Genomic DNA, 21343 nt, shown 5'->3' with positions numbered 1-21343 from the left:
AGGGAATAAAGTATGTGACAGCAGCCACTGAGGTTACCCTTCAAATGCCGATATGGTATTTATAGCCCTAGGTTATCGGTGTACAAATCTGTAGCTTTCCACATACTCCTAGAAATTGTTAGGGGGCCTCATGGGAGCTATAAACCATTAGGTTTTCTATTACTATAAGGGAGGAGATTTTAGTATCCATGTCACTGAATTCTCATTCGGATTGTCCCAGAGACATACACTTTCTGGAGTATTATTGTTCAGAGCCATAATATGGTCCCCATAGGCTTCTATTGGGCTCTATGGACCCCCAAGGGCCTCTGATTCCTTTCCCTTTTGGATTCCCTATGAAAGTGACAGAAGAAAAAATGTTAACATTCTTTAACCCCCTAATGCTCCATCGCGGGTCAATCCTGCACCATAAAATGTGGGTGTCGGCTGTCTTTGACAGCTGACACCTGCCTGCAGCAGCCGTGATCAGGGCTCACGCTGTAAACCCTTTAATGCCGCTGTCAATCTGCCATTTGCTATGAAGCCATGCCTGCAGTGTGGCTTGATAGATTGGCAGTCAGATTGTGGTACAATGTAATACTACGTACATCATACTGCTGGAGTGAACAAACTATCGCAAGTTTAAAAAAAATGTAAAAATGATTAAAAAAAAAGTTTAATTGTGAAAAAAAGGTAATAAAAGTTAAAAAAAGCCCTATTCCCATATTCATTATAAATAAACCTTAGGCCTTATTCAGACGACCGTATATCGGCCGGGTATTTACGCCAGCCGATATACGGCATGCCTCTCTGCAGGGGGAGGAGGCTGGAAGAGCTGGGTGCAGTGCACTGAGCTCCCGCCCCCTTTTGGCCTCCTCTCCGCCCCTCAGCACTATTTGCAATGGGAGAGGCAGGGCGGAGCTAAGTCTCAGAACTTAGCTCCGCCCCACCCCACCTCTTCTCATTGCAAATAGTGCCGAGGGGCGGAGAGGAGGCAGAGAGGGGGTGGGAGCTCAGAGCACTGCTCCCAGCTCTTCCAGCTTCCTCCCTCTGCAGAGAGGGACACCATATATTGGCTGGCGTGAATACCCAGCCGATATACGCTCGTCTGAATAAGCCCTAAAGCTTATTTGGTGTTGCTGCGCCCATGAAAGTCTAATCTATTAAAGTAACACATTATTTATCCTGCACGGTGAACCTGAATTGTGCTTTTTTGGTCACCCCGTGTCCAGGAAATTTGTTGTCTAAAAAGCTATCAAAAAGTTGTATGTACTCTAAAATGGAACCAATAGAAACTACAGGACAGCCCACAAAAACTGAGCCCTCGCACAACTATGTTCATGAAAAAATAAAGTTATGGCTGACAGAACATGGCGGCAGAAAATTATTTAATTTTTTTCCCCTCAAAGATATTTTATTTTTGAAAAGTAGAACAGAAAAAAAAATGTTGTATCGTTGCATTTGTACTGACTGTAGACACAAGACCCCCCAAGAGATGACGGAACTGCCATGTCCTATTATCGCTAGTAATAATGATATACATTAGTGATAATACATTGCAGTACAGAAGTACTGCGATGTATTTGCCTAAGTACTACAATTATCATAGTGATCATAGGTTTAAGTCCCCTGGTGCAAGCAGCGAGTCATGACTGACTCCTCGGGTGACATCACATCGTGACTTTTTCTTGGCAGACAGTTTTTGCGGGGTGGTTTTTGGGCAGCTCATCACGGAAAAAAAGCCAGCTCTCACAGAGCTCCGTTGATGTAAGGCTTCATTCACATGAGCGCATTTACGGCACGGTTTTAAAGTCAACCGATATACGCGACCATCTAAGGCATTAGTTTCCAATGCAATCGTTCACACGGGCGAATGTACGGCACAGAATGGAACATACGCGACTGAAATACACGCCGATGCTTATACGGTGGCTAAAAAGTTAGTTCTGGTTCTATCTTTTGACCGATATACGGCGGTGGCTCCCATACACTCCTATGGGAGCTGGAAAAAAGAAGGCAGAGGTAGGGAATTTAGCTGCGTCCAACACAGCGAAAAGATTACAGGTGTCTCTATTTAGGCATTTGAAGTCATTCCGAGGATTTATACCGAGCGAGGGTTTTTCGGGGTGCGATGTATTTTTTCACTAAAAGCATTGCTCACGGTTGTGTGAATGGTCGAGAAAACACTAATTATCACTGGCCATGATCGTGGAAAATCATCCATTCATGCGAATTTACAGCACTGACAAAAGAACGTTAAAACGCATACGCTCGTGTGAAAAAACCCTAAAAGATAAAAATTATGGGACTTTGAATGTACTCGTTAAGGGCGATTTCGCAATCGAGCATCGCTATTTTCGAGTACCTGACTACTCGGGTGAAAAGATTCGGGGGACGCTGGGGGTGAGCGGGGGTTGCAGAGGGGAGTGGGAGGGAGAGAGAGAGAGAGAGCTCCCCCCTGTTCTCCACTGCTACCCCCCGCTCCACCACACCGCCCCCGGTCCCCCGGCGCCCCCCGAATCTTTTCACCCGAGTAGCCAGGTACTCGAAAATAGCGATGCTCGATTGCGAAAACGCCCTTAACGAGTACGTTCGCTCATCTCTATTTGTAATCATACCAACCTGCAGAAAAAATGTATTACTGCTTTTATGCTTTATCATGATTAATTCTGTAAGAATAGAAAATTGGCAAAATTTATGTTTTCTCTTCCTGCCTTCCAAAAAGATGTAATAAAAGTTTTTTACAATACATTATACGAGGGGGTGCTGGTAAGTCTTTGGCTTTACCCAGAAAGAAACGAGATAGGAAGATGAAACTTTACATTTATTCCACATACTCTCCATTGATGTCAACACACTTCTTACATCGGTATTCCAAGTTCTGTAAGCCTTGCAAAACCAGTGCCTCAAATCAGTCATCCGTAGCAGCCATGGCATCAGAAATGGTGTGAAACTTGGTACCCTTGAGGTGTTTCTTCAGGTTCGGAAAGGCCCCCCTGCACACGGGCAGAAACTCCGCAGCGGGATTTCCCGCAGAATTTCCGCCTGTGGAAGCGGCCATAGGATTGCGTTAGAAAATGCAATCCTATGCAGATGGCCGCGATTTGTCTGCACGAAATCTGGCGCGGAAAACAAATAGCGGCACACTCTATTTCTGTGCGGGGCTCGCAGAGCCCCGCACAGAAATGTCACTCCCGGCCGCTGGCTCTGCTCTGCGCATGTGCCGGCTGGGCGACAGCCGGCACATCACAGACTCGGAGCCACGGGAGCAGGTGAGTGCCGCTCTGGTCCCTGCAGGGGCTCGGGTCGGGTCTCGCTGTGAGAATTCTCGCAGCGGGATCCAACCCGGCTGTCTGCAGATGGCCAAACAGATGATAGTCGGAAGGAGGTAAATCTGGTGAATAAGGTGTGTCGTCAACCAGCTAGAAGCCTAGCTCCACCAGTTTTACCGTAGTCGCTTATGCAGTGTGAGCGGAGGCATTGTCTTGCAGGAACAAGATTCCTTTGGTCAGCTTGCCACGCCTTTTGGCCTTCAGAGCTGCCTTCAATTGGTCCAAAAGTTCAATGTAATACCTTGCATTGATGGTGGAACCATTTTTCAGGTAGTCCTCTTGCAGCACGCCCTCCTTATGCCAGAACACAGACGCCATCACCTTAGTGGCTGATTTTTGCATCCTGAACTTCTTTGGGCGAGGAGAACCACTGTGCCTCCACACTTTTGACTGCTCCTTGGTTTCAGGGTCATACAAATAAATCCAGGTCTCATCCATAGTGAGTGGATCCAGGAAGTTCTTATCAGTCCAGAAACGCTGACAAATGGACCGGGAAGTTTTCACTCGCATGCTTTTCTGATCTGTTGTCAAACATTTGGGGACCCACTTTGCAGATAGCTTCTTCATGTTCAAATGTTCATGGATAATGACACAAACACGTTCATGAGAAATCCCTATGATGTCCGCTATTCCTTTAGCTGAAATTGGCCGATTCTCCAGTATGAGGTTGTGCACAGCATCGACGATCTCCGGAACAACAACCTCTCTCGGTCGTCCAGGACGTTCCTCATCATTGGCGCTGAAGTGGCCCGTTTTAAATTTGGCAACCCAGTTCTTAACTTTAGAACATGGAGGGCATTGATCCCCCAATGTCTGCGACATATCACCATGAGTATCCTTCACGGACCTTCCTTGCAGAAACAAGAATTTTATCAGTCCTCTGCTCTCATTTCCTGTGAATATCGTCTTAGACTCCGCCATTTGTTTTCCCGCGTGCCTAGATCACTGTTGCCATAAGCAACCAACACAAAATTTTGAACGCATAAGGCTTTCATGTGATGTAACGTTTGTTACCATAGAAACAAAAAAAGAATAAAAAGCCAAAGCTCGTATGTACCAAGAAATGGTACCATTAAAAATTACAGCTCGCCATGCAAAAAAACAAGCCCTCATGCAGCCATATCAATGGAAAAATAAAAAAGTTATGGCTTTTGAAAAGTGGAGATCAAAATCCCCCCAAAGTAGGCCATATCATTAAGGGGTTAAATAGTTAGTCTAACTTACGGCCTAGATGTATGCAGCTATGTCCCTACAGTCTGCAGCTGACTCCTATTGAGATTATGTGCTGTACATTGTAATTTAATGTACAGTATAGCAGCCAAGCATGTCACCTGTCAGACTAATGCTGTAATGAATGTTAGACACAGGTGAAACAGAATGATGCGGCTCTATTGAAGCGAGCACGGACCAGAACAGGTTAACCAAGAACATATCATTTAGATCGGGCTGTCCCACCTATGGCCATGATTTATACCTTCCTCGTATATGCAGGTGGGCCGCCTTCCATTACAAATATGTCAACTCTGATTTAGATTAACAATATGGGTAAAGCAGTAGGTAACAGATTTTATTCTGCCGTGCGTTGCCAAGTTCTCTTCAGAGTTGTTCTCTTGTGCCAAATTCCAGCATGTACCTCAGATTTTTCTATTCTTGGATACAACCTGCTGTATTTTCAGTAACTGACAGTATTAGCGACATACTGTGTATGTTAGTGCAATCGTATTGTTGCAATATTAAAGCGTGTGCAGTTTAGTTATTGATTATATATAGGGATGAGCGAGCATACTCGCTAAGGCACTACTCGCTCGAGTAATGTGCTTTAGCCGAGTATCTCCCTGCTCGTCCCTGAAGATTCGGGGGGCGGCGCGGGGTGGGGAGCTGCGGGGGAGCGGGGAGGAACGGAGGGGAGATCTTTCTCTCCCTCTCTCCCGCCCGCTTCCCCCCGCTCCCCGCTGCGACTCACCTGTCAGCCGCGGCGGCTCCCGAATCTTCAGGGACGAGCAGGGAGATACTCGGCTAAAGCACATTACTCGAGCGAGTAGTACTTTAGCGAGTATACTCGCTCATGCCTAATTATATACAATGAATGACCACTTTACTAGAGCCACTCCCCCCATCTAGTAGTGCATTGCATCTCCTTTGGTCTTCAGAACTGCAGCAATTCTTCATGGCATAGATTTCATAAGTGATGACATCGTTCTGCAAGAATATTGGCCTATGCGGACAGGAAGCTTCGTATAGCTGCTACAAATTAGATGAAGGTACTGACATGTTCTGATCAGCTGACAGGAAGGGTTCATCGATTCATGCTGCTTGTGTCATATTCTGACCTCCCATCAGCACGGTGCAACAAGATTCTGGATTCATCTGACCAAGTGATGTTTTTCCACAGCTCAGTGATACAATTTTTGTGCTCTTTTGCCCACCCCTGGAGTCTCACCTTTCTGTCTCTCTGAGACATAAATGGCACTGGAACTGGTTCTCTGTCCTTTGGCTTACCCGTGCTAAGGCACAACATGCTATACATCTGTACATGATAATTGGAGCACCAGCATTGTATTTGGCTGAAATGTACTTGATTGCTCACTGCCATTTCATCAGGACAATTCTTGACATCCTCTTCTGACCCCTTTAGTCAACGACTGGATGTTTTTTCTCAATCACACCATTCTCGATATACTCTCCATGCCTTTACACTAGAAAATCATACGAGGATGTCAGTTTTTGAAATATTGCTTCTGGCTAGTTAGCACAGATGCCCAGGCCTTGCTGGAATTTGGGCAGATCGCTCGACTTTTTAATTCAACTATGGATTCACTACTATCCACAGAAAACTTGCTTACCTGGTGTTATGCTGCACATGAGGTCATAGGTCTAATTTCCATATAGGGAAGTGCTAATTGTGAAAGGACCAGTGTCGCTACTAAAGTGGATATTAGCTGGCTATCAAGACTGAATGAAAACTGTAAGAATAATATTTAATGTAAGTCTCCTTCTTTTAAAGGGAATATCATCATCATGTTATAGAGCAGGAGGTGCTGAACAGATTGATATATAGTTTTATGGGGAAAGATTTAGCCTAACTTTTAATTTATTCATTTATATCTGCGCACATCCTGAGCTGAACAGTCCAATGGGTGGAGCTATCAGTGACGTACAACTATCTGTGTATAACTGTAAATACTGGAGTAGCTGTCAATAATTGATAGGGCCACCCATTAAACTATTCAGCTCAGGATGTGCAGAGATATAAATGAATAAATCACAAGTTATATTGAATCTTTCCCAATTAAACTGTATATCAATCTGCTCAGCTCCACCTGCTCTATAACATTTCACCTGCAGTATGCACAACATGCTGACAGGTTCCTTTTAATACCACTGCTTTTTTTTGTTAAAATTTTCTTTTCTAATTAATTGCTTAATGTATATTAATAATGTTGGGAGTTCCAATTTTCTGACACAAATAAAGAATGGGTTATAAAAAAAACCCTGCTCTCTAAGGATTCCCTAGAAATATCCAGTTACTTCTATAAACACTCCACTGCATAGTCCTCACTTACTTTGAAGCAAGCAATTTAGCAGATATCATAGCAATTTTCTGATACAGAGCTACAAATTTCCTCCATACACATAAAATTAAAAGATAAAATTCTGCCTACCAGCAGGCACCACTAGTGGGAGCTTATGAGCTTACTGCATACTGATTTATGATTGAATTCTATGTACAAATTGTATACAGTAAGCTCCCTCTAGTGGTGGTTGCAGTCAACCAGTATTTTATCATTTAGTTATTTAGGGGATTTTGAGGTCTTCATCTGAAATGAAGGTCTGACGAATATGTTAAGCATTTAGCCAAAAACGTTAGACTCTCACTGACAGGTGTCGGGATCTGAACTGATGAAACAGAGTGAGGCTTTAGTCTATAAATACAAATAATTCCTAAATTTGTAATAGTTCGTTTGCTCTGAACAACAAGATAAACGTCTCCCAGAACAATACTTCCTGAGCACATTCTGTAAGACTCCTGCTGTGAGATGACAAATGTAAGACACAATTACTTTCCACATGCCGCTGTAAACTGCGCAACTTCTTAAGAAGTTTTCTTGAAGATGGCTATAAATATAAACAGCTGTAACTGTGTGTTCCGTGCACAAAAGGAAATGTTCAGATTTGTCTTATGAAGTGATTTTTCCACTATAATCTGGGTAATGGATATTGTCAAGACTTGCAAAATTCCAGTGATCACAGAATCTAAAGTACAAATTGCTTTATAAAAAGATCTAATACAATTCATATTTATACCTGACATTTTTTATTACATCTCCCTGGTTTTACCAAGAGGATTCAGCTACAGCCTTATTGAGCATACACAAGAAAGCATATCGAAATGATAATGCCGGCTTCGTACCCAACATGTGCCACCAGCCTTGGGCCTGCAGTGCTCTTTGGATATAGTTACTTCTGGTGATAGGTCTTTCACGCATTCCTGACTCTAAGAGCCAGTTCCTTTACATGAATGATTGGAGCTGGATCCCATCAGTGAGCTGGAAGACGCTCTCATAACCTACTTATATGGGGGTTAAATGGCTGGTTGCTCCTTTAGTAAGGCAAAGTGTTAGCTAACTACTAATTAAGTGATGTTCACAGAGACTGGAATGGCATATCTCCCACCTGGCTACACTACAGTGAAAAATAGGTGTTAATGGTGAGGGCTATTCTCTGCTCCCTGGTGTGATGACTTAATGTAGTGCCAGTGGAAAAGAGACCAGGAAGAAAAGACAAATAATAGTTAACTCATGTTTATTCAACATCCAGATGATGGTGGGTAAAGTCTTGTACGATTCAAATTTCAAAAGTTCTACCTTGAAGGTGGTGGCTGGAAGGCAGCTGCCTCTCTATTTGTTACATACTATTGATGGGGGGTTTTCTCACCACAGCCCTGGAAATCTTTATCCTTCAGAAGTCGGATTCAGAAATTAGTGTTAGGAACTGTGAGAATCTGTCCCCTAAACCAGCTGACCGCAATGGCACTGTGCTATACATCTTTCTACTCGCCTCTTTTAAACAGAAGCTTCTGGACTATTACGAGAACTTCTAAAAGTTTTGCTCCTACTATCAGCTTTTGTTGATTGGTTGATAGGTGGGAGTCTGAAAGAAGAAGCTGAGACACTTGGCTGTTCTATTCTCATCTGAGCTAAACTCTATGCTACTCAGCTTTCACAAGATAATAAAAACAAACTTGAAGTCAAAACTATACTGTCAGGTCCATGCTGCACACAAGTACCACCCTCAGCAGGGTAATGTTCACATCCGCTGCAGTTGCTAATATTATGCACTGTAGAACAGTGGGCACCACAACAGGAGCATGAAAAACAGTATGTGAAGCCAATGGGACACAAGAGTACTACGCTTAGCAAGGCGACAGAGAATGTACACACGCTATGTTGAACAGTTGTACCACTCCAGGGAGAAGGAAGCCTGGCCCTAACCTAGCCGGGGGGTGAAGGGTCCCTGCCTAGAAGTGGAGTAATCACTTTGATAGAGGCGGCCCCACGGTCTTCTTCCTGGGCCCTGATTGTCCCAACAGAGGCCCTTGGAGCGATGAACCGAACACCAAAAAAAAAATGAAAACAGGAAATAGAACTGAAAAGTATACTGCAGCAACGTATCTGGAAGTAGCAGTACACCCAGCACAGAGGAGCTTCCACTCTCCACTACTCCTCTGTGGAGCTGAATAAGCAGCACTGAGCCAAAGGAGGGGTGAGATTATAAAGCTACTCCACACCTGAGGACTAGCACAGCAATTAGAGAAGCACACCTCCAACCTTCTCCCAGGCATGACTAATCCAGCATGCATCATGTAACAAGGAGAGACAGCACCCAGCAGTCTCTGCACATGGAGCATTAACCCTAGTCCTGAATAACCAGGTGACTGGTGACAGGTCTTGGCCTGCGTCAAGGCCACCATGCTACGATGCTGTCACGACTGACAAGCCGTGACATATACAATTTTCTAGAAAAATCTGTGCAATTATGTTGTGATGCTTCTGGGTCACTACATTCAGGTTCTTTTGCTATTCTCTTGTCTCTGCGCTCCAATCTCATTTCGTAGAGAAGAGGGTAGAACAGTGGATAGGGGGCCCCCACCCCACTCTTTTTACTTCATGATAAGTACTATGAAGTGAAAGCAGGAGAAAGGGGGCTTCCTGTAATGGGAACTTCAAGCAATCTGAACAAGACATGGTCATCAGTGGTAGACTAGTTGATGCCAGGATTCAATTGGCAACTTTGTGTGTGTGTGTGTGTGTGTGGGGGGGGGGGTAGTCCATGCAAGGGTGTCAAGAATATACAGAGAATGGTGTGATCGAGAAAAAAACATCTGTTACAGATTTATGAAATGTGGATCCACTGGACCAACCCTCCAGACTGAGACCTGTCCTGGAGTGGTTGGAAGCTGACTCCTCAGATAGAGGGACTGTTGCCAGGAAAAGAAAAACTGACCCTTGGCTACAGGAGAATGGAAGATCCCTACTTAAAGCAAGGCATTCACCCTAATAAGGGCAGCCCTGCACTGGAACGTCAGGTCTGATTATCCCTAATGGGGTAGCAAACCTAGGAACTGGCAGCTAACGAAGGAGCACTCAGATGCAGGACAGAGCAAGGGCAAACCATAAATAGGAATGGTAAATGACAGAAAGCTGACAGAAAACAAACGTACCAACAGATGCAGAGCTCAAACAGCATAGGCAGAATACGGACATAAACTCATGAATACAGACAGAACTCAGAGAGCAGGGCAGAACTGAGCAACACAGCACAGACAGAACTAAAACAGAAGTAGGTGACCAAAGAAAACAGAGTGCCAGAACCTAAGACAAACCAATTCTGAGACAATCAGGACGTGCATCAGCTCAGCTCAGTTTAAATAGGGTAGAGATTGCCCATTAATCACACAGCTGAGCTGAGAGACAGAGTACCGATTAACCCTCTGAGTGCTGGATGAAAATAGACAGAGGATCCATATGCACAGGAATAACAGAATGATGCTTGTGGCAGCCACATGAGGGCGGCAGACACGAGTAGCGACCGCACAACATCCAGCGAAAGGGGATCCTGTGGATACAAACAAGTCGTTGAGGAAAGAGATCAGAGAAGGATGTCAAGAATTGTGTCCAGAAACAGGCAGTGTACAGACAAGCAAATAACAGCTGACTACAAGGCTTTTGCTCCAATTAGCATGTTTAAATGCACCACTTGTTGTTTCATAGCTATAACAGCAGAAAACCAGTTTAAGTGTTTTCTATAGGCCACCAAAAATAACAGAAGAAACTGAAAACTTTTTTTTACTAGGACAAATAGAAAAGGTGTCAAACCGCAATGAAGTAATTATTATGGGAGACTTTAATTATCCAGATATAATATGGGAAAATGAAACCTGCAAATCAAATAGGGGGGATACATTTTTTAGAACAATAAAAGATAACTACCTTACCCACCTTGTACAGGAGCCAACTGGGGGGGGGGGGGCATCCTGGACTTATTATTAACTAACAAACCAGATTGAATCACAGGGGTGCAGGTTGAGGGACACTTGGGAAATAGTGACCACAATATAGTTAATTTCCAACTGTCATTCAGTAGGAAGCCTTATCAGGAAGCAACAAAAAAAAACTTTAGTAAAGCAAAATTTAATCAGCTCAGAATTACTATCAGCAACATTAATTGGGACAGTGTCCTCAAAAATAATAGTGCAGGTGACAAATGGGACAAGTTTAAAAACATCCTAATTACCTCTTGTGAGCATTTCATACCCTTCAAAAATAAAAGAACTACAAGTTGAAGGAAACCAATGTGGCTCAACATAACTGTAAGGGGGGCAAAAAACGAAAAAAAGAAAGCATTTAAACTATTAAAACAAGAAGACCACGAAGAAGCGCTAAAAATATACAGGAAAAAATGTAAGGAAAAGATCAAAACTGCCAAGGAAGAGGCAGAGAGACTGATTGCCAAAGAGAGCAAAAATAACCCTAAACTATTTTTCAATTATATAAACAGTAAAAGGATTTGCACTAAAAGTACTGGCCCTTCAAGAAATAATGCAGGAGAAACCATAGAAGATGATGGGGGAAAGGCAAATCTATTAAATTGTTTTTTCTCAAGTGTATATTCATGAGAAAAAAAGAAATGTCACATGAGATGCAAGGAAATAAAATGAACCCCCTGCAAAATATCACCTGCCTAACTCAGGAGGAAGTGCAGAGCCAGTTGAAAAAGATTAAAATCAACAAATCCCTGGGCCCAGATGGAATACACCAAAGGGTTATAAGAGAACTAGGTGACGTGATAGACAGACCACTATTTCTTATATTTAGGGACACAATTGAGACAGGGGTTGTACCACTGGATTGTCGTATTGCAATGGGGTTCCAATATACAAAAAGGGGTCAAGCCTAACATACCATGTTACTATATGTAAGTGCCATTTATGTCTTAAGAGAAATAGAGACAAGAGCTGACAAATTATATCACTGGGCAGTGGAAAAACTGCAGATGAATCCAGATTTCCGTTTCCGTATGCTGATGTTAGGATCAGAATTTAGCACAAGCAGCATGAATTGATGAACCCTTCCTGTCAGTTGTCCAGAATATTCCAGCATCTCTGTCTAATTTACAAAAACTACAAGAAGCTTCCTGTCCACATGGGCCAATATATCTGCCGATCGATTCCAGCACTTAATCGAATCGATTGGCATGATGGTTTCCTGCAGTTCTGAAGAGCAAAGGAGGTTCAATGAGCTACTTGATGGGGGTCTCTAGTAAAGTGGCTATTCAGTGTAGAATTTCCATCAGGTGTAGCCTGCTTTTTTCTCAACTAGCCTTGAAAAACGGAGAGGGTGGGGAAACCTCAAAATTTGCTTTGCCTTTTGTAAATACAGTACATGTGGCTGTACATATGTCCTTCCAATTGTCTTCTGTAATCATAGATGAACAGACTCTTACCAAACATTGTCGAGTCTATGAGAAACTAGAAGTGACCTGAGAACATGTTAGTTACTATAGACAACGTGGTTATTTTCCTACATTTCAGCCGTGTTTGGTCACTTGCAATAGAATTTTGAGTATATTATGTCCTGTTTGTGATCAGATGGGAGGAAATTATCCATAATAACCTTATTGTTAACGTTCCAGTGAACCATCGGGATGGGACTGAACAGTCCTTCATATCTTCTAACTCCAATTTCATAATTCATATTTTTTTGTCTGTCATTTGAGCATTTGCCAGCCCTGAGATGCCGCACTGCTTCATGCTTTAGTTTTATACTGTGCCATTTCAATTAATTGTATTTCATATGGGTAGCAGTATTAAACATTGTTATGTCCTAACTAGAGATGAGCGAACGTACTCGGTAAGGGCGATTTCGCAATCGAGCACTGCAATTTTCGAGTACTTCACTACTCAGGTGAAAAGATTCGGGGGCGCCGTGGGTGAGCGGGGGGTTGCAGAGGGGAGTGAGGGGGGAGAGAGAGAGAGAGCTCCCCCCTGTTCCGCGCTGCTACCCTCCGCTCCACCACGCCACACCCCGCCCCCCGGCGACCCCTGAATCCTTTCACTCGAGTAGTGAAGTACTCGAAAATCGAGGTGCTCGATTGCGAAATCGGCCTTACCGAGTACGTTCGCTCATCTCTAGTCCTAACGTGACCTACAGGACTGTTCATCGAACTCTTTCTTGTCTGTGAACAGAAAAATAGGGGTAGACTGACATATATGCAGGCAGACAAGAGAGCCACGGTGGGAAATGTAACTTGCAGGAAGGCAATTGGGAAGAGGAATGCTGGGAAATAAATAAAACCACGTAGTATTTCTTGCAGTATATGGTAGTGTTGTTCAGGGAAGTTTATTTCACACACTTATATAGTGCATAATTATTCCGCAGTGCTCTGCATCACTTAATACCCTCCATGCAATTGTTGTCATTGGTGGGATTTGAACCCAGGAACACTGAAGTATGGTGAAGGTTCTGTTATGATCTGGGGATGTTTTACGTGGCATAGTCTTGGTCCATTAGTTGTGGTGGCAAGAACCATGAACACGGCGGTGTACCCTGATATTCTAGACAATAATGTGCTGCTAACAATGTGGCAATACTCTGGGAATGGTCAGCAGTACTTCCAACAAGACAAAGCGCCTTGTCACTAATCCAACACTGTTTTATGTTTTGAAGATATGGATGTTCCATGATTGACTGCACAATTGAGTCCAAACCTGAACCCTACTGAACATTTTTGGGATGAACTGGAGCATCGGGTCAGGAAATATGAACAGCGTCTATTTTATTAGAACTCAGCAAATGTTTGCAGGATGAATGGAGGGATAATACCAATGGAAAAGTATCAGATTTTAGTAGAAAGTATGCTATGGAGAGTATCCAATGTTATTAGGGTCAAAGGAGCCCTACTAAGAATTAACATGCGTAAATAAATACTACTTTGAATTCTTGCTCAGATGTCCAATTACTTTTGGTAGGATAGTGTATTATGTAGGCTGTATATGGCAATATTACATTCGCACTATATGATATTATACAGTCTGCAATTGGATTGGAAGGGCAGTAGAGAAGCACAAATGCAGGTAATATATGCCCCTGGACAGAATTTTGTCCTAAAACCAGAGGGTCACTTTAATTACTTGCCTTAGTTTCTGACTAACTGAGCATGCACTTTCTAGCTGTGGCCACTGGAGCTTAGCCCCACCCTTTCGGTCAAGGGAGAGAGAAGACCTAGTGCTCCAAGCACCAGAGAAGGCTTCACCCCCTCTGGGATGCAACTACCATGTGACCATCCTGAAGAACTGCCCCATGTTACATTTGGCATCATAGTTATTGCAAGGCTTTGCATAGTCATTTGATAGGATGATATAATGATGTACTGTGTTAGGTTTTTTTACTATTGTAAAGGCACCTGGTGCGAAGAATGTTGCATATTATGGAGTTACATATGATACAGGGATAAAGCCGTGGACAGCAATGTACCAGACGAGACTTCCACCCAATACCGATGGTATTCCAATAGGTGGTTCCAAAAACCGTGAGCTTAATAACAACCAGAGTAAGCTGCAGGAAGCGGAAATTAAAGCAAAGGCTTCCATGCAAGTCTTATGTGCCTAAATGTTGGCAGGAATGTATAAAGCCCCTTCTTGTAGTACTTGTGGTGTGCTAAGTGTGCCTAGTTAAAGAGCTTCCATATTGGCAAAAGGAAGCTGGATGTGGAATCCCAATAGCTGCCAGTGTAAGGGAAAGTATGAAGAGAGCCCTGGATGTATATGTAGCTGAACCATCTTGTAAAGAAATTTCACATTCTGGCCAGATTGGGGATATTAGGAAAGGCTTGAGTTTATTACAGGTGCCTTGATGCTACCACTTGGAGAACCCGAAAGGCGATGTAGACGTTGATGTCATATGCTGAATATTTGTAATGATATTTTGGTTTGCAGTAAATAGTTGGTTTCTGTCATTTTAAGAAAATGATAATGAGAGTTATGATATAACATTTAAGTATGTGAACCCTTCCATAGAGTGCCATAATGCAAATAATAATTATGGTTGAGTAAACTTTATTTCTGTTGCATCCAACATGCCTCTATCTGTCACTACCATGCTATCACACCTACCCACCTGCCACATGTACTCAGTGTATTTATCTGTAAAGAGAATGGAGCAGGTTCATACTGTGATAAGGATCTCCACAATCTCTGCACCTCCTGCTGTTACAGCCTGTGGGTGCGTCAGTGTGCATATATTATAGTGCACACACACATTATATTAAGTTTATTAACTACTAGCGTACCCGTCGCGCGTTGCTGCGAAGACAGACATACATACATACATACATTCGTTTTTATATATCTAGATAACAACCAATCACAGCGCAGCTTTCAAGTAACCTCAGCGGTATAATATATAACAACCCAACACAGCACAGCAGCTTTCATGTTACCTCAGCAGTATAATATATAGCAACCAATCACAGCACAGCTTTCATGTTACTTCAGCGGGATAATATATAGCAACCAATCACAGCACAGCTTTCATGTTACCTCAGCAGTATAAGAAATAGCAACCAATCAGAGCACAGCTTTCATGTTACCTCAGCAGTATAAGAAATTGCAAAAAGTAACAGCACAGCTTTCATTTTACCTCAGCATTCTCAATATCCAGCAATTGTCTTGCGAAACATTCGGCGGATGCATCATTTTGTAGTTGAACACTCATCCCGTTGCTCGTAATGCCTTTTGCTTTCGTGCTTGAGATGGAAATCAAACGATCTTTGTCTGGGGGGCATAACTGTTGACGATGCTCGCAGGATAGATGTACTATGCCAGTAATCTTCCCAGGAGTGTACTCAACAACTTCCCAAAGTTTCATGGCGATTAGATGAATGGAGTAGTAGCGCAAAAAGGACAGACAGACAGACAGACATTCCTTTTTATATATATAGATGACATCAGGAAGTGAGAGAATTAGATTCCGTACGTAAAATTTGGACGCTAATTCTTTGGCGCTTAGAATTGAAAAATCGAGTTGGGACCCATTAACTTTTCCTATTTATGACATAATCAATGCTTGTGCCAAATTTCAAGTTTCTATGACATTGGAAAGGGAGAAAATTAGATTCCGTACGTAAAATTTGGATGCTAATTCTTTGGCGCTTAGAATTGAATAATCGAGTTGGGACCCATTAACTTTTCCTATTTATGACATAATCAATGCTAGTGCCAAATTTCAAGTTTCTATGACATTGGGAAGTGAGAAAATTAGATTCCGTATGTAAAATTTGGACGCTAATTCTTTTGCGCTTAATATTGAATAATCGAGTTGGGACCCATTAACTTTTCCTATTTATCACATAATCAGTGCTCTTGCCAAATTTCATGTTTCTATGACATCGCGAAGTGAGAGAATTAGTGGCAGTGATGGAAATCAAAGATCTACGTGGGGGGGGGGCGTAACTGTCGACGACGCTCGCACGCGCGCCATTTATCATAGCCATGCAGACACAATGCAGCTTTATAGAACATGTTGGGGCATGTTCAAGGGCGTCCGATGTTGATGACATCACAATGGCAGTTATGACATCACAAAGGCAGTTATGACTTGGGGCATGTTCAAGGGCGTCCAATGTTGATGACATCACAATGGCAGTGATGACATCACAATGGCAGTGATGACATCACAATAGCAGGTGGCTTACTTATTCGATCTACGTGGGGGGGTCGTAACTGTCGACGACGCTCGCGCACGCGCCATTTATCGTAGGATAGTTGTACTACGCCTATAATCTTCCCAGGAGTGCACTCAACAACTTCCCAAAGTTTCATGGCGATCGGATGAATGGTGTAGTAGCGCATAAAGGACAAACAGACAGACAGACAGACATACATTCAATTTTATATATATAGAAGAAGATTAGCAAGAATGGTTCTAAATGCCTGGTGTCCTGGGAAAGCAGAGGGTTGGACATTCAGATACTGCCTTCTGCTGATTGGTCCCGAGACCGTGCAATACAGCATGGGAAGAAAGTGCAGGACAGTGAACTACTGGCAGAATCCTAGGCTACCTACACGCTCCCTGTATGAAAGCGGATTACAAACAGCAAGGCAACAGAAAAATGGGAAGGACCATCTGAAAATCAGACAAACAGCAGCAAATGAAAGGGTTAGAAGAACCTGGTGTACTTTAGAAAACGTGTTGAAAACTCAGGTGTGCTCTAAGTGTTTCCGAACTTTTTTGAGCAGAGTATTAGACAGCATTAGTATATCTTCTCCAATGTATCTGTACTTGGGCTTTTTACATACACCATTGCTATAGGCACTATGATGGCTTCCATTAAGGATTATCACCCAGGGTGTTACCCACGTATGAGGCCAAGAATATCATATTAAAAGACGTCAATGAGAGGACAAATCTAGAGATAAAGTAATTTTTTCAGACAGATTATTGTGAGTGTCGACAAAAATACTCATTAAAATTGTACTCTGGGCATAGAAACCTGATTATTAGGAGAACAAGGTGCTAATGTGGCTTTCACGCAGCCTGTAGGTACAACAAATCGCGGAGACAAGCTAATGTTCGCCGTAGTAATTGTACAAGATAAAGAATTGATAGGACAGGAGCCGAGAATTATTCCTGCTGTTTTGTTTCTCAGGAGAAAAACCAAAGACAAGAGCCGGGAACAGACTGTTACTTTAATCTGACTTAATTAAAGGTTGGGATGTGACGTTGAGCAGCTGCACACACGAAGGGTTTGAGCTTTCTGACAAACATTTATACATACGGTACATTAAGGTTTTGAAATATGGTTTTGTCATTTGCAAGATCAGTGTTCCAGAAACGCGGTGGCATTTGTCAAGGCAGACGCTCAATTATACTCCTGTGACACAGTGCTCTATTGTTCGGATGTAGCAGAGCTGAGTGAGCCAATGCAGCAGAGTTACATTTGTCATTTGGTGTGCTGTCGAGTCACGCCATACGTTAGTCTTATTCACATGGGGGAATGCAATTCTGGTCAGTGAAGAACTCAACCATTCAGGGCTCTTTAGATGACTGTATGCACAATTGCGCACACTTCAACACAACATATTTGCACTGTGAACAAGGTTTAATTATGTAGATTCGCGTATTGGTGAATAGTACTGTACTTTTTGCGCACGCAGGGCCAGATGTGTTCTGCATGCATATTGAGTGCCTATTTACACACCTCCCGTAGATGACTTTGGCACAAAAATAAAGCAGGTCCTATTTTTTTTCCGCGCGTGCGAAATGTGCGCAAAATATAGAAATGAGAACGAACTCATTGAAGTCAATAGGTTCTGTTTTCTGCTTATTGTGTGGGCAAATTTTACTGTCGTATGAAGGAACCCTCACTGTGAATTTTACATGTTTGCATTTTAACGCGTTTCATCCAATTTTTACAGATGTGAAAAAAAAAAACTGAGCGTGGCCCAATTGATGTAATATAAAACTCCCATTAAAGTCAATGGATGCATTAGGGAATATTGTAACGCACTCTCATGCTGTGCAAGTACGTTTCATTTTTTTTAACGCACCCTTTGACTTGAATGGGAGAAACGCCCCGGCATGGGACATACTGCGATTGGTATGTGAACCATCGGTATGTGAAAAGAAAACATATTAGGTTAATGGTTCCAAGTTCTATAAGTTGCACATTAAAATTGTCCATGTGAATAAGCATTTGTGCGTGCAATATGCAGAGAATGGAACCCATTGCTTTCAATGGGCTTGTACTCTTCCTGTGTTCATTTTGCGCACGTAAAAAAGAATAGAACCTGCATTTTTACATTTGGACTTCGTTAGGCTAAATAGCCTATTAAATCATAGCGGGCATGAGGCGGAAGGGGTTCCAGGAATGGTGCTAGGATATGCCATCACTTACTAGTTGTCAGAAAACTGACTGCTGTGACCCAAACCAAATCTCAATATAAACGTTATGCAGCAATAGTTCAGTGCCGTGGCCCTTAGAGGGATTGTAGCAAAATCAACTCTTAACACCTATCCATTGGTGAGACCCCAGCCAATCCCTAGAATGGGGATCCTGTGTCCTCCTCTCCTCCTTACTGCACCCCCACAGGGGCACTCCAGCTGATTTTGAGGTGAAAGTCCTCCAATATTTATATTTCCCAATTGGACATATGAACCTAATGGTTTTTGGTACAACCATTAAGTACTCCTACATCTAGTATTCCACCTAATGTGATCGCTATCAGACTGTATGCTGTGAGCTCCCCCTAGTGGTAGTTATAGGCAAACTCTTACTCTGCCAGGAAGGTGGGTGAAGTGGATAAGTGCTACCGCTCTTCCACCACTGGCACTCATAGGCTCCGTTTCTCATCTGAGTTCATGTTTGTGTTTTTAGCGGATCTGTCTACGATCCTATAGATGGCTGCCAGAATTACCGTCCCACCCACAGTGAGCTGCTCAGCAGTATAAACAATAGGGAAAACATGGTAGTAGACTATAGTAAACACATTCTTGATGCAACGCCGGGGTCTTTCTTCTATTAGACTATGCCAGAATATCACATTTTTCAGATCTGGAGAAAGTGAGAGTAGAATATTCCCATTCTGTTGTACATTTTGTAAACCAAAAATACTTAGGAAATTGGCAATTACCAGAGATATAGTCAGACTGAACTCAATCCAACTAAATGCTTAAATCTTCTTAGGAAGTGAGACGTCCAATATGATTCTGTCCCCGCAAATGAATTAGCATAATGAAGTATAACTATTAAACAATGTTTCTGCTTGTTCTGGTTTATGCTGTTACTTATATTCCCGGCATTGCCCGGATTCCATCTATAATACATTCCAGGAGGATCTGTTAAAATTTCTTGGTATGACAGTAGCTACATATTTAGTCCATTTGTTCAATAAGAACATTTGGATGTTGATCATATCCTTATGGGGATCGTACTAAAAACCTTCCAGCAACAGATTGGAATGCCTTGCCGCCCCTGATGCATTGCCTCTGTCTTCCTCTTTTTAAGTCTGTGCCTCATGCTGTTCCGGGGTCTCTGCAGCCCTCGATGTCCAGGCTTTTTCCTGCTCATTTTTAAATAACTGGTTATATTGTTTGCTTGTCTCACTCACAAGCAATAATTCTACTTTCTTTACTTTTGGCTGGATTTGTCCGATGGCATTCTGGATCAACCATACGTCTAAATTACTAAACTGAATCACAAAGCATCTTATTTAACCATAGATTATTCCGCTGTCAGTGCTGGGATACACTGGGGCCAGAGTGGAAGCCATCATTCTGGCCTCTGTGTAGTGGCTTGATTGATTTCAATGAGAGTTGCACCTGCTATTACGAGTGTTCGCCAATACGAAAGGGTAGGGCTGTGGCTTCCGCTCTGCCCCTGATGTAATCTGGCTCTGACATTGGGTGCTGCCTGGAAGACTCCTTTAAGCTGCTCTAGTGCAAGCTGTGCTATGATTGGTTACTATGAGGAACAAAAAGTTGAAAACATTCCGCTCCTAGTATTTTAAGTTGGTCATGAAGAGTATGTGTACCAAGTTTGGTTGAGATTCATCGAGGCAGGTAGAGGCCTATGAGGAACAAACTTTTACTTTTATGTATATGCAGATATGACAGGGATTTAAAGGGGGTTTCCATTGGAAATAGAATAGGTCATCATAAGTTGAATGTCTAGGGTCAGCTGCTTGCGATCCCAGCCAATCAGCTGATCGGTCACCGGTTGCCCGTGCCTCTACAAACAGAGTGGAAGCTTTTGCTCTGACCCTGGCTCTAGTAGGTACAGCTCTCATTAAAATCAATGGAAGCTACACTTGTAATTACCAGTGCCAGCCACTACACAGGGGTCGGAGCAGCAGCTCCTTATACCTGGGTGTTGCAGCAATGATAGCGAGTGGCCAATCAGCTGTTCAGCTGGGCTCGCAAGCGGCTGACCCTAGCCAATCAACTATTGATGACCTATCCGGAGAATGGTTCATCGATAGAATTTCCCTAGAAAACCCATTTTTCTAATAACGTATTTGAATTCCATGTATTAAAAGTTGTTTGCTTTTTATTTGTCCTAGGTTTATAGCGAAACCGTGTGCTTTGGCTCTCAAAATTCAAGCAAGCGGACCGCAGAAGGCCCAGCACAACGCCATTCTGGAGAAGGTGTTTACAGCAATCACAAAGGTAAAGCTCAACAGGAAAATGTAGATTTTTTTCTGGTTCTGAATTGTCAAATATCATATCAGACAACTTAGATGTAAAACAAACAATCAGAAGTCAATGCTGTAAGGGCGGCTTCACACAGGCATGTGCGCCAATATGCATGCTTCAGCACAACTTGTTTGAGCTATGAATGAGGTTGATCTGTGCGCATGTCTATGTGGTTTACTGTACTTTTTGCGCATGCAGCTCCTGTTCATATGCGTGTGGAACACTCCACCCCACCCTGATTTAAATGGCTATTTAGACTGATGAGGTTCAGATGTGTTCTTT

General features: G+C 42.8%; 1 protein-coding gene across 2 annotated transcripts in view; it reads left to right on the top strand.

Annotated features, from left to right (window-relative positions):
* The window catches only part of CERS6 (ceramide synthase 6), a 235849-nt gene that overhangs the window by 55919 nt on the left and 158587 nt on the right, over positions 1 to 21343 (top strand). For both annotated transcript variants that reach the window (XM_066577411.1, XM_066577410.1), the window contains exon 2: positions 20929 to 21034. In XM_066577411.1, coding sequence (XP_066433508.1) covers positions 20929 to 21034 — 106 coding nt within the window. The remainder of the gene's footprint in view (positions 1 to 20928; positions 21035 to 21343) is intronic.

Source organism: Eleutherodactylus coqui, chromosome 8, assembly GCF_035609145.1.
Source record: "Eleutherodactylus coqui strain aEleCoq1 chromosome 8, aEleCoq1.hap1, whole genome shotgun sequence".
NCBI classification, from domain to species: Eukaryota; Metazoa; Chordata; class Amphibia; order Anura; family Eleutherodactylidae; genus Eleutherodactylus; species Eleutherodactylus coqui.
The sequence above is the reverse complement of the archived record's forward strand: the minus strand, read 5'-3'. Positions and strand labels throughout refer to the sequence as shown.